At 45.2% G+C, this 11,018-nt stretch overlaps 3 protein-coding genes across 3 annotated transcripts; 1 reads left to right on the top strand and 2 right to left on the bottom strand.

Annotated features, from left to right (window-relative positions):
- Positions 1–5,651: 5,651 nt before the first annotated feature.
- On the bottom strand, positions 5,652–7,365 carry GGS25DRAFT_498321 (vacuolar-sorting protein SNF7). Its single transcript, XM_049261689.1, has 4 exons — positions 6,685–7,365; positions 6,420–6,624; positions 6,143–6,354; positions 5,652–6,087 (listed from the first exon to the last, which is right to left on the bottom strand). Exons 1-4 carry the CDS (start codon positions 6,866–6,868, stop codon positions 6,008–6,010), a joined length of 681 nt encoding a protein of 226 aa, XP_049114508.1. The 5' UTR covers positions 6,869–7,365; the 3' UTR covers positions 5,652–6,007.
- Positions 7,366–7,746: 381 nt separating this feature from the next.
- Positions 7,747–8,554, top strand: GGS25DRAFT_358933 (CST complex subunit Ten1). Its single transcript, XM_049258112.1, has 2 exons — positions 7,747–7,927; positions 8,104–8,554. The coding sequence occupies exons 1-2, from the start codon at positions 7,839–7,841 to the stop codon at positions 8,399–8,401; spliced, it is 387 nt and encodes a 128-aa protein (XP_049114509.1). The 5' UTR covers positions 7,747–7,838; the 3' UTR covers positions 8,402–8,554.
- Positions 8,555–9,191: 637 nt separating this feature from the next.
- On the bottom strand, positions 9,192–10,082 carry GGS25DRAFT_358958 (uncharacterized protein). Its single transcript, XM_049258113.1, has 3 exons — positions 9,831–10,082; positions 9,730–9,777; positions 9,192–9,679 (listed from the first exon to the last, which is right to left on the bottom strand). Exons 1-3 carry the CDS (start codon positions 9,951–9,953, stop codon positions 9,452–9,454), a joined length of 399 nt encoding a protein of 132 aa, XP_049114510.1. The 5' UTR covers positions 9,954–10,082; the 3' UTR covers positions 9,192–9,451.
- Positions 10,083–11,018: the final 936 nt, after the last annotated feature.

Consider the following 11,018-nt stretch of genomic DNA (forward strand, 5'->3'; position numbering starts at 1 on the left):
TGAGACAGATCTGGATCTAAGGCAGTCAATCGCCATCTCTACGACTTGTAGTAGTACCGAGTGAAGGGCAACGAGATAGATAGCTCGACAAGGAAGCTAGTAGCGGCCCAACAGCTGATAGGGGCTACAATCCAACATAATGGGTCAGACAGAAACCCACGCATAAAAAGTTCCATAAATGGCGAGGTGGGAGAGGTGAAGGTTGAAGTTTGACAGCATGATGCATGACCACTTGTTCAGGATGATAACGGGCGACAACGCCTCAAATCAAAACCATTGGGCTTCAACATACCCTCCCGGGGCATCTGTCTCCCTTTCCCCAGTACTAGGTACATTATACAACTTTGTATTTACATATAGATACTTGCTAGGTGTGCATGTTTTGAGGGTGAAACGATGCGAGAGGCAAAGTATCTAAAAGTCCTGGATGTATGTATGTGGTCCCTGGATTGGCCGCAGGTGGGTAAACCCGCCCAACCGACAGCATCAGCTGCAGATTATGCAGATTGCATGATGCCGATAATAGTGTCGTGTGCAACGTGGACGTCTTCGTTGGCTTCACTTTCTAACTTGAGGCCTTGATCTAGCCACGACAACCAACCATTTGGTGGGGCGGACGTGGAGAGGACGCGGAGAGAGATATTGTGAGATATTGAGGAAGCATAATTGGATTAACAACCGGACAAGATCTCTGGTCTTATCGCTCAGCCGTTCGCTTTAATTGAAGGGCCTCTCCCACCTGGCCGGACGGCAAGTACGAAATAATGTAACGCGACATAGTAGTAAGATGATATTGACGAGTGATGAGTGCTTCTCAGTCGGAAGACGTGATTAGATTGACAAATAAAAAAGATGAATTAAATTGATCAGCCGATCGACGAGGTGTTTTACAGAGTAAGCCTATCGATAAAATATCACGTGTGGTCGAATGCTAGGAATTCTAGTTAATGTACAAAATACCTTATCACTTACATAAGCTCGGGCCGCTTGGTTTTTAGAGCCTCCACTGCCAGATCCCCTCCCTTCCCCCTCCCTACATCCCTTACCTTTCCCCCCTATCCAACGTTTAGACAGCTTCCTTGCATCAAGATGTCAATATGCATTATTTGGCAAATCTACAGCGCTCATTGGAAATGTATTCGAATTAAACTACATTAGTTTATCCCAACAGCATTCATTCATGCATGTATTAATTATCCCTATTATTATGGGAATCGCCCAATACCTATGTTATCTACCTAGGTAGGTAGGCTCTGAGGTATTACGGCCTAACTTGACAGGATTAGTTCAAGTATATATTCATGAATAGAAGTAGGTGTGAATTAAGTAGATTCCACACTGCCCGAAATACCCACGACCATCCCAACCCCCCAATGATGATGAATTGATGATAGCTACCTAGTGGGTAAAGATATCAGCTCTCAAGGCTCACTGGACCAGATAGCACAGCCCTTTAACCTAGACACATGGGACTACCAGAGCCATTGAGACCTAACCAACGGCTTTAGGATAACTTCCTAGACTTTCATCATTTTTTTTTTCGAGAAAAACACCATTCAGTCGTACCATGGAACTAGTTAGGGCAAGCTAGCCTGGGCCCCGTTGCCTGATGGTTGTTGGTCCCCTGGTCATTAGGTACTAGGTATGCAGAGGCCTATATTGAGAGGCACAGTAACACAAAGATATCACGAAATAATAAGGCTTCTTTACCTCAAACCCCACCTGATTATAATTTTGGTCTTTCCCTTTTTGCTTCTCTCTCCTCGGTATGCTCTTTCGTGCGTCGCCGAGCCACGTCTCATAACATAGCCCAAAGTGGACTCTTGGGCTCTCTCAGTCATCCTTTTACTCATCATTCTTATGCTCTGAATAACAGTCTGTCTGGCTATTTCATACTTTGGTAGTGCTAGGGCTTCTGGTGGGGAGCACGTAGCGGGATATATGATGTAAGGTACGTCAACAATCCCGTAAGACTACTGGATATCTTGACCGCAGCCTTAGTCTCCTCGTGGAAACCACTATATCGTATTTCTTGTCTACCTAAGTAGCTAACCCCTGACGATGAAGTCTTCGCTTTCAGGGGGGCTTGACTATAACCAATACCGAGAGGGCGGGGAGGATGCAGATGGAGTGGCAGGGTAGTTAATCCTCTATTTGAGTAGCTTATGGCTTGTAGCTATAACTATATCAGTGGGGTTCAACTTCACTCTGCCACTAATAAGCGTTTGATGGTGGCCAATATTATAGCATTACCCCCTTCGGTTCGATTTTGGTATAATGTTGTTGAGCTATATAGAAACGTTAGCTATAATGCAGGTAGGTATCCACATACCAAGACAACGAAATCCTACCATCGTACTCTTTATCTCCACTCAAGCTTCTCTTGTCGAATAGAGTTTACATAGAAGTCTCCGCGAATCTGCACTGCAGATTCCGTAGTCTCCAATCAAACAGTTATGGTGGGGAACCAAGAGATGCAAAGAAACTAGAGACTGAGGCTTTATCCACTTTCCAGCAGAGAGAGAGCTAGGGGATGATCACTTTACATCCACTCAGCCCTACATGTTGTGTCCAATCGGTAGGCTGCCAGGTGTGGTCCAGGTGTGGAAACTCACTCTGGACACAGGTGAGAGTTTCTCAACAACCTGATAGTAAAAGCCCCTCATATTTCGTCCGGGACAGGTAGACAGGTCCTTATTTCTGTGTTGCCATGTGTCTACTCGGGGGCTAGCTAGAGTAGAGAAGACTACGTATATATGTAGCCCCTATTGTCTCCAGAAGCACGTTAGAGATCCCCGCATAATAACGATGCTGTTCTGAGTCTTCTGGATTCTGAACTGGTTTTCGGGGATGATATGACTAGGGACAAGAACCATCAGAGGGCTGTCAGGACAGAGGTCCACAAGCATAAAAGGGGGATGCCCCATAGATACCCGTATGGTTTTGAGGATTTTTCTAAGTAGGTATCTGGTTGCTAGTCTCCAGAGGAATAGTTGAGAGTGGGGCTTGTTACGAGCAAATTTACGATAAGTAAACTCAACCTACATCATACCTTGATAATGATCGTGTATTCCGCGACTCAAGTATTCACCAAATGCTTTGAGATGACCCAGGCGTAGTTTGAATACTGTGTTATATGCACATACTGCTTGCCACGCATGTATCTTGGCCCTGAATAGGGGCACGACGCCAGCATTTGCCAGCTGTTATCAGAAAAGCTCCAACTACGATTCGCGGAAAGGTTATCATAAGCTTGACTTTTTGGCCCGACTTCCTAGGTACTGACATGATATATGCACCCTGTAATAGTTATTGCGTCTCTATATCATCATATTCACCCTATGGTATGGAGAGATGGGACCCGTCAGTTTTGCCAACTATGAACTAAGCACGGAAGACTTGACTTACCCCTATAGTAGAACAGGGTACCATATCCCTTTATCCTATCTTCACCGATACCTACGTAGCTTCATTGTACTCCGGAGTCGAAGAGCGCCTCATATACTTTCATATATTACTACCCCCTGGGACTCACTTTACATACATATAATAACCATCACGAGGCTTTTCAGTGACTGTCGCAGAGCTTCGCATAGAGATTAGATATCTGGAAGCACAGCACTAGAGGAACCGCAAGGAAACGCAGAATAGAAATGCTCAAGGTAGCGTTAGCCCAGCGCGAACGAGATCTCCGTATCCAGCATTGAGTACAGAGCGGGGGAGGGAGACGATAATGGCTTGCAGCTAATGGCCTTCCTGGCAGGCCTCGGTGCTCCTTTGTGTTCTAATGATTTTTCTTCACTTTTCTAGACAGCTAGAATGATTCAAGGCTGCCATCCAGTCAAGGATACTCAACGAGCCTTTCGTATTTATCTGCTGAAGGCATTATCACATCTCTAAAGCTCGTGGCATAACCTTTACCGTGAGCGTTAATGGCCCATACCTACATGGCTTTTTGTCAGGGTCCATCCCGTGGTTAGAGGTCTTGCACTGAGTGATAAAAGCCTGGTACTGAACCTGAGCTAGGTATAAGCTAGGATGTATACTGCGAAGAATAACTATATTGATACTAGGCACTTACGTTCTATTTATGTTAAAGAGAAGGGGTGGAAGAATGCCTTCTTACCTCATATACATACGCGTCGCGTGCTCTCAGCAGTCAGTCAGAATCTAGCTAAGGCTGACTTTTCCTATGGATCCAACATTTCTCTCATAGCCAGCTTAGTGGCTCCAAGTCCTGATGGATTTGGCAGTATCTTTCTCTACGGAAACTCCAATGCTCACGAATATGACTCCTTTTTTGTTTGTGTGTGTGTGTGTGTGTGTGTGTGTTTGGCAGTTTTGGTCTTCACACTCGGTATATTAGGTCTTGTCATGGGTGACTTCCTGCACTCCTTCAAGAGTTGAGATCTTCAGATGACTTCTTCTCCAGCTGAAGGATGCTTCCTTTCTGGGGGTTTCCTTTACTAATACAACGCTCTCTCTTGTGCTGTCCCATTCTTTCTTTTCGCGGTAGTAGCATTTGACTTGTGACTTGTGACTTGTGACTTGTCACGTCTTTCGATAACTAGTGACCTACAGTACGCGAACATTCTATGTCAATTGCACACTCATAGTATTTAGAGTGATTTGAGAACCTCATGGAGATAATTGGCGATCTCTTAATCTGGACCTTTCACCGACGAATTTATAATGGATAACCTCCCCCTTGACCTTGGAAAGAGTGTAACATAAATCATGATTATGGGAAATTTCGTTAGTATAAGCCGAAGCAAGAGATCCTTATGGCTTAAATAAAGAAATAGAGAGCCATTCTGAGCGAGGTGTCGTAGATGTAGCCTTATATAAGTATCTACCACATGTGATGCTCCGATGTAGGAGAAGACTGTCACATGAGTTCATCACATGCGCCTCCTATCACTTTAAGTCACATAGAAACTCGCATGATTGCAGATTGTAGGTGGTATCCCGTGTAGGTGATACAAGATATATATTTGCGTAGGACTGATGGTGGACTCGAAGAAAACACTTTTCGGCGTTTATAGATACGTAGCGTGCCAGTAGAAGAGTGATGTACATATGGAGTCTTGGCCATCTAGTATATAATCAACTTAGGAATGAAAGGGGCGACTGATTAATGCCTTAGAGACTCCTCAGCACCAATAGCAAGTTTAGGAAGATGTGGCTGCCACTTCACGCTTCAGCTATTTCAATATTGATTCTTTTTAGGTGTGATATCTAAGGCCAGCAACTGGAAGAAATTTCGTATGGATTGAAGATAACGGGTTGCTATAGATTAATTGGCTCATCCTAAAAACTCCTGAAAGAGGGTTATTGTATACCTACATTTGGTAAGCCGAGATGATATTGTATATCAGTAGAAGGAAAGGGAGGCGGGAACAGGCTTCGTAAAGACAGGAGTATGAGGTACTACGTAAAGCATCGCGAGTTGAGGTGTCAACATATCTATGTAGATATGAAGAGGGGGTTCGCCGTTACGGTGACTTGTTTAACTAAATCTTATGATCTTACCTAACATGGCCTGCTAAGGGGGAGTCCTGGTAAGGGACACCGCAGTCAGCTTCTACATGATTATAAAATCGAGCGACATCATTCACCGACATCCATATATTCGATAGAGGGTCTTTGAATTAGTTTAGCACCATCGATGGTATATTAGACTCATGTGCGCACCTAGACTAGAACATACTTCATTGACCAACGGATCATGTTGAAAATGTATAACCGCCAACGAAGCACACCTAAGTCTTAGAACGCCAACGCCGAAATCAGGAATGGGGAAATATGGCTCAAAAAGGGGACTGCTATGCATCTGACACCTCGTTCAGATCCCTACGATCTGGTCCAAATTCCGACTGCAACTCAAATGCCTTCCCCTCGTGCAATCGCTCATTCTTGGACCACCGCTGTCGCAATTCCAGACTGAAATCCCATGCTGCCATTGTCGGCATATAAGAGCAAGTAGATACTGAAACTGGCTAACCTTTCACATTGCCATCTCTGCTTGGAGTTTACGGAGCTCGGCTTCTTCGTCGTCTTCTTCGATGGCCTGAGGCTTGCCTTTGACTTTGAGAGGTTAGTCATTCGTGAATATATGCTTCAGTGGACAAAATAAACTTACTTTCTTGGTTTCCGACAGCAGGCATTCTGTGGATTGCATCTGATACCGGCACGCTACCTGATTCGAGCATCTTCTGATCAAGCTGTTCCTGTTGCATCGCCTCGAGCTCGCCTTCCAGTTCATCTTCGTCAATGGGCTCTCCTCCGATCGGATTGCTCGTGATGGCATTGACGATTTCTTCGCTGAGCGCGTTTTGTTCTCGTATTTTGTCCCTGTTTGATCCTCGTAAGCTACAATGTACAATACCAATGCGGGAAACTCTACTTTGGGGACATACATAGTTTCGTCGACTTTTTCGGGCGTAAGCTTCCCATGGATATGCTTCATTGCGTCTCCTGCTCTCTCCATCGCCGCCAGGGTTTCTCGGTTGATATTTGCCGATTCGATGGCGTTAATTTGCTGCTCCAGGGTTCCGATTTGCGATATCGTCTGGTCAAGGCTGTGCTCATGCGTCTTCTTCCTCCGTAAAGCGGCCTTCGCAGCTATCAAGGGTACACGTCAGCTCGGGCCAGGGTCAGTATGCCATGTTGTGAACCACTCACCAGTCTTATTCGTGTTTACGTTCTTTCGCGCGATAGCGTCCTGCTCTTCCATTTGTGTCATGAGATGCTTTTCACGTTTCTGTAGCATATCTAGCTGCGCGCGAAGACCGAGGATGGCATTTTTGGGACTATCCTTCTTTTTCTGGGCAGCACCGCCGCCAAACCAGCCCCAGACGCCAGACATGGTGATGGGAAAGATGGATATCGAGATCAAGGTTGATTTGGCGTGGGTAATATACGAATCCCGATCGGGTAGAAGGTTTATCCAGCAACTGTTATAGACGATACGATATCGATCGCGGGGTAGAATTGATCGTAGTCGTTGATCGCAGTCAAGAAGATGACGTCGCCTGTCTAGAGATACCGAGAAGACAAGAAGACGAAAGACGAAAGACGGAAGACGGAAGATGGAAGATGGAGGATAGAAGATGTTGTATAGAGTGCGGGGGATTTGTTGTTGATGCGAATAATCAAAAGAGGAAAGTGTGATGTTGGCTATCACAAGATTATTTGAACTCTAGGCAGATGCAATGAAAATGGTTCGGTCTCGGGGTACAACTAGAGATACTAATTCAGGTAGATAAATAGATTATGGAGATAGAGGTGATATGGTTTTGGATGACGCCGCGCAGGTGACAAGGAACGACATGGGCGACAAGGGGATAAGGTGGGCCCGCCTCAACTGCCCAAAATTTACAGGTGACGCCGCCTGACCTTCTTTTTCCCTCTATTTATTCCTTTTAGGGCCTTTCCGATATTCTGCCGGATTACTCATAACCTTCAAGGTTTCAATTGCATTATGTAATCGAGCAAAGGAAAAGCTTATTATTAGTTAACATGAACTTGAATCATTCATTGTTGACCAGAAGCACTAAAAAGTACCATGTACATATATAATATATTCTCAATTTCTCACATCTCACATCTCACACACATGCATGCACATTTGCATCTCGTTGTATGTAGCTAGGCACCACCAAATATCTACTACCTTCGAGGCTCTCTCACTATTTCATACTGCTTTGCACTTGGACGTAAGGTGAAGCTATCAATCAATTGACCGTTATACTTACGATACCTATTTAACATCCGCCTCAAACCAATGATTGCATGGTAAAAAGGCATTCCATCAACAGTCACAAGCCTTTAAGCAAATGTCCCGCGCTGCTCTTCCGTCTGTGCGATGCCTTCTTTCCAATCTCTGTACAAGAAATATATGGGACAAGGTTAGGTTTCTAGGATGGTAAGAACGCAATCTTCCTTCGTCTACCTATGATTCTATGTATAATTCCATACCTTTCTACCGTATAACACCTATGCAGCCTTGCAAATTCAGAGATGAATGGACAAAGGCCCTAAACTTCACTTCACCTATTAGATCTTCTTAGCTGAAGCCTATATGCACTAATACTATCATAGCGTAACTGAATATTCAACGCATTCAGCGACATTGACCCTTCAACACGACTTTCCCAAGCAGAACAATATCAAAGTTGGTGTCAATGTTACGCTTCTTCTCGAGAGTCTCAAACTCGAACATATTGATATCGGTCAGTGGGTTCATGTAATTGGCTGCATTACATCTATCAAGCAGAGACCACTTAAGACGACGGATTTTTCTACCGCCACCGTTGAAGTTCAAGCTCTTGCTCTTTGGATTGCCGAGGACTTAGATATTACATCATACGAGACGACACTCATTTCTGAGCTTGATTAACCGAAATGGAAGACACCCAAATGCCACTACTGCCAACGAATCGGCGGAGGTATTCCAGGAATCTCTTCAAATGGTGATGGAATTAGCATGCGTCGCTCATCACCCATCACTATCAGCCTACCTTAATTGCAATGCGCTGAGAGGCCATTGCCCAAACCCCAGATGCTGCCTACCTAACACAACACTCAAAGAAGAAGATATGATTGCAAACCGAATTACCCAGATGGGAAATCACTAGTAGCGCTGTTAATCGTTTAGTAACTTGTGTCACCGGGTATAAAGCTTTTGCTTGATACAAATATACTGATGGTGGTCCGGCTAGGTTATCAGTGGACTACAAGCATTCGGCGGCCGATGCCAAGAGTTACTGCAGCGGCCCTACCAAGTAACTTTGTGCCAACTCAGCAAAACCTAAGGGAGTTACTCTTTGAGATATGTATGCTCCGATCGATCTCCGGTGCTACCTCGCTTCACCAATACTCCGCTCTCGGCCGGCCGTGGCCTTTGGACTTCATTGACGCCGTTGGCTAATCAGTCGAGCTAATTCATTGGCCACCAGACCGAACAAACGAAAGGGGCTATATCAAGCCTTATATCTACCTAATTTTCTCGACTCTACATGGCACGGTCCATATATCTGCACAGCTTCTGCATGTCATGCACAGAACCATAGGGTGAAATGCTCGGTACGAGCCAATTGGGACTAGATACAGCTAAAAGAGCTTAAGCTTCTTTGACTTGTTGTGGAAAGTTGAGTGCCTGTGCAGACAACCATTGAACTATTGTGTTTCAACCTCGGGATCCACAGGGGCTTCAGCAATGCCAGATGGCAATCCCTCGCTGGATGGAGGCTTCCTCCTGCAGATTTCAATCTCAGACAATCCATTCTCGACCAACACAGGCTCGCCCACATCCCTCTCCGCAGTGGAACGCATGGCTTGGGTTCTTCGCGAGTTACGCTCTCGCTCTGTCTGACGGGCACAATTTCGTTACATCGGGTACCCAGGTGATCTGCCGCATCCCCAGACAGTTTGCAAGCTTCCCAAAATATCACTTTCGGGATGTCTCGCTTCCCTTTTTGTCATCGTATGGTCGCCGAGAAACGTGGCCTCTTCGATCTTTTCCGCGGCGTTTTGACCCTTCCCCAGAGCCCTTGGAGATTAAAATTGGTTGATGCAGTGGGCGTTTCAACGGCTTCTCGGGATTCAATTGCGAGCGCGCTGCCGCCTGCCGCTCCCACATTTCCTTGGATTTCAGGCAGATGTCGTCAATCTGTTCCTAAACGCGAGTTAACACGGCAGGGGCCGTGGCACATTAACCTTGCTTACGTCTGTCAGACACGGCCCAGGTGTCGTGATCAAGAATCCATCTTCTCCCTAGAAGGATCTGTTAATCTACTGTTCGCGGAAGATCATGATGATCATCGTACTTCTCGAGTGTACGGTCTCACGGTGGCATCTGGCCCCAAATAATATTGAAGCTCTTGGGTGATGACCCTCTTGTGGATGTCTAGATGCGGGATCCAATACTTGTTCATAGGAATGGATGCCATATTTCGAAGTTTAGCAGGTCAAAGGGGGAATCGCTCAAGGGGTATCAAAAATTACTATAAAAGTTGGCCAAGAGGGCTATTTATGTGGGAGAGACAAACGGCAACTACCGCGCAAGCTTAAAGGCCGAGTTCTAAATAACGGGCCTGGTACTACCGAAGAGCTTCTACTATATTTGATGCTCACACCGCTCTATATGTGCGGGAGAAGCTTTAGCAGCTTTGTATCTAAGCCATCTGGCTCGCCATATCTTCGTCTCAAATGCGACTATGGTCCGGTAGGTGCATACACAAGGGATGCATGGTTCGCCTCACTTACACGCCCCATTTTTTCAAGACGACGAATAGACACGGTCTAATCCTCAGAGTACAAAGCATCAAATATCCACAGGTCAAGTATTGGTATTGGCTCTTATTGCTCACTTTTTGCAGACAGTACGTACTGTATCTGGATCACATTGCAGTGACCCCTTGCCAGTACCGAACTCTTCCCTCTTACTTTTTACGGTACTGCATCACGCATTTACGCCTGAGCATTTCTATATTTGGCAAGCGGATGTCCTATCATGGAAAATTGTCATTTCTCTTTTACGCTTATGGCTCTTCTCGTTCATAATATTTACCAATAAGATCCTTATTAAAACAAGGCATGTATGTTCTATCATGACGAACACTCAATAGAGGTCAGCAGACACTATGAAACCGAATGGTGGCGTAATTCAGGTTCAGACGTCAACTTCGACTCACGACACACGCGCCTAGATTCAATATTACTACCACCTTCTTCGATTTCATCATATTTGAAAATCAGCTCACACTACCCGCGTGATCCGACCTAGATTAGGAAATTACACTATTTGTTGACTACCCAATTAGGCCATAAGCACTCCCTCGTCTTCTAAGCAGAACTTTCAGGCATTCCGAGATATATCGACTAAATCCATCTCTTGGTATAATTTCTTGAGTTCTCGCCTGCTACGAACTAGGACAGCGTTTCTCTATCTAGCCAATTACGAAATCATGACGATAAATGGACACGGTTATGATGTGGGACTTCCACTTCAATAC

Source organism: Hypoxylon fragiforme (genome assembly GCF_022984875.1).
Source record: "Hypoxylon fragiforme strain CBS 206.31 chromosome Unknown GGS25scaffold_7, whole genome shotgun sequence".
NCBI classification, from domain to species: domain Eukaryota; kingdom Fungi; phylum Ascomycota; class Sordariomycetes; order Xylariales; family Hypoxylaceae; genus Hypoxylon; species Hypoxylon fragiforme.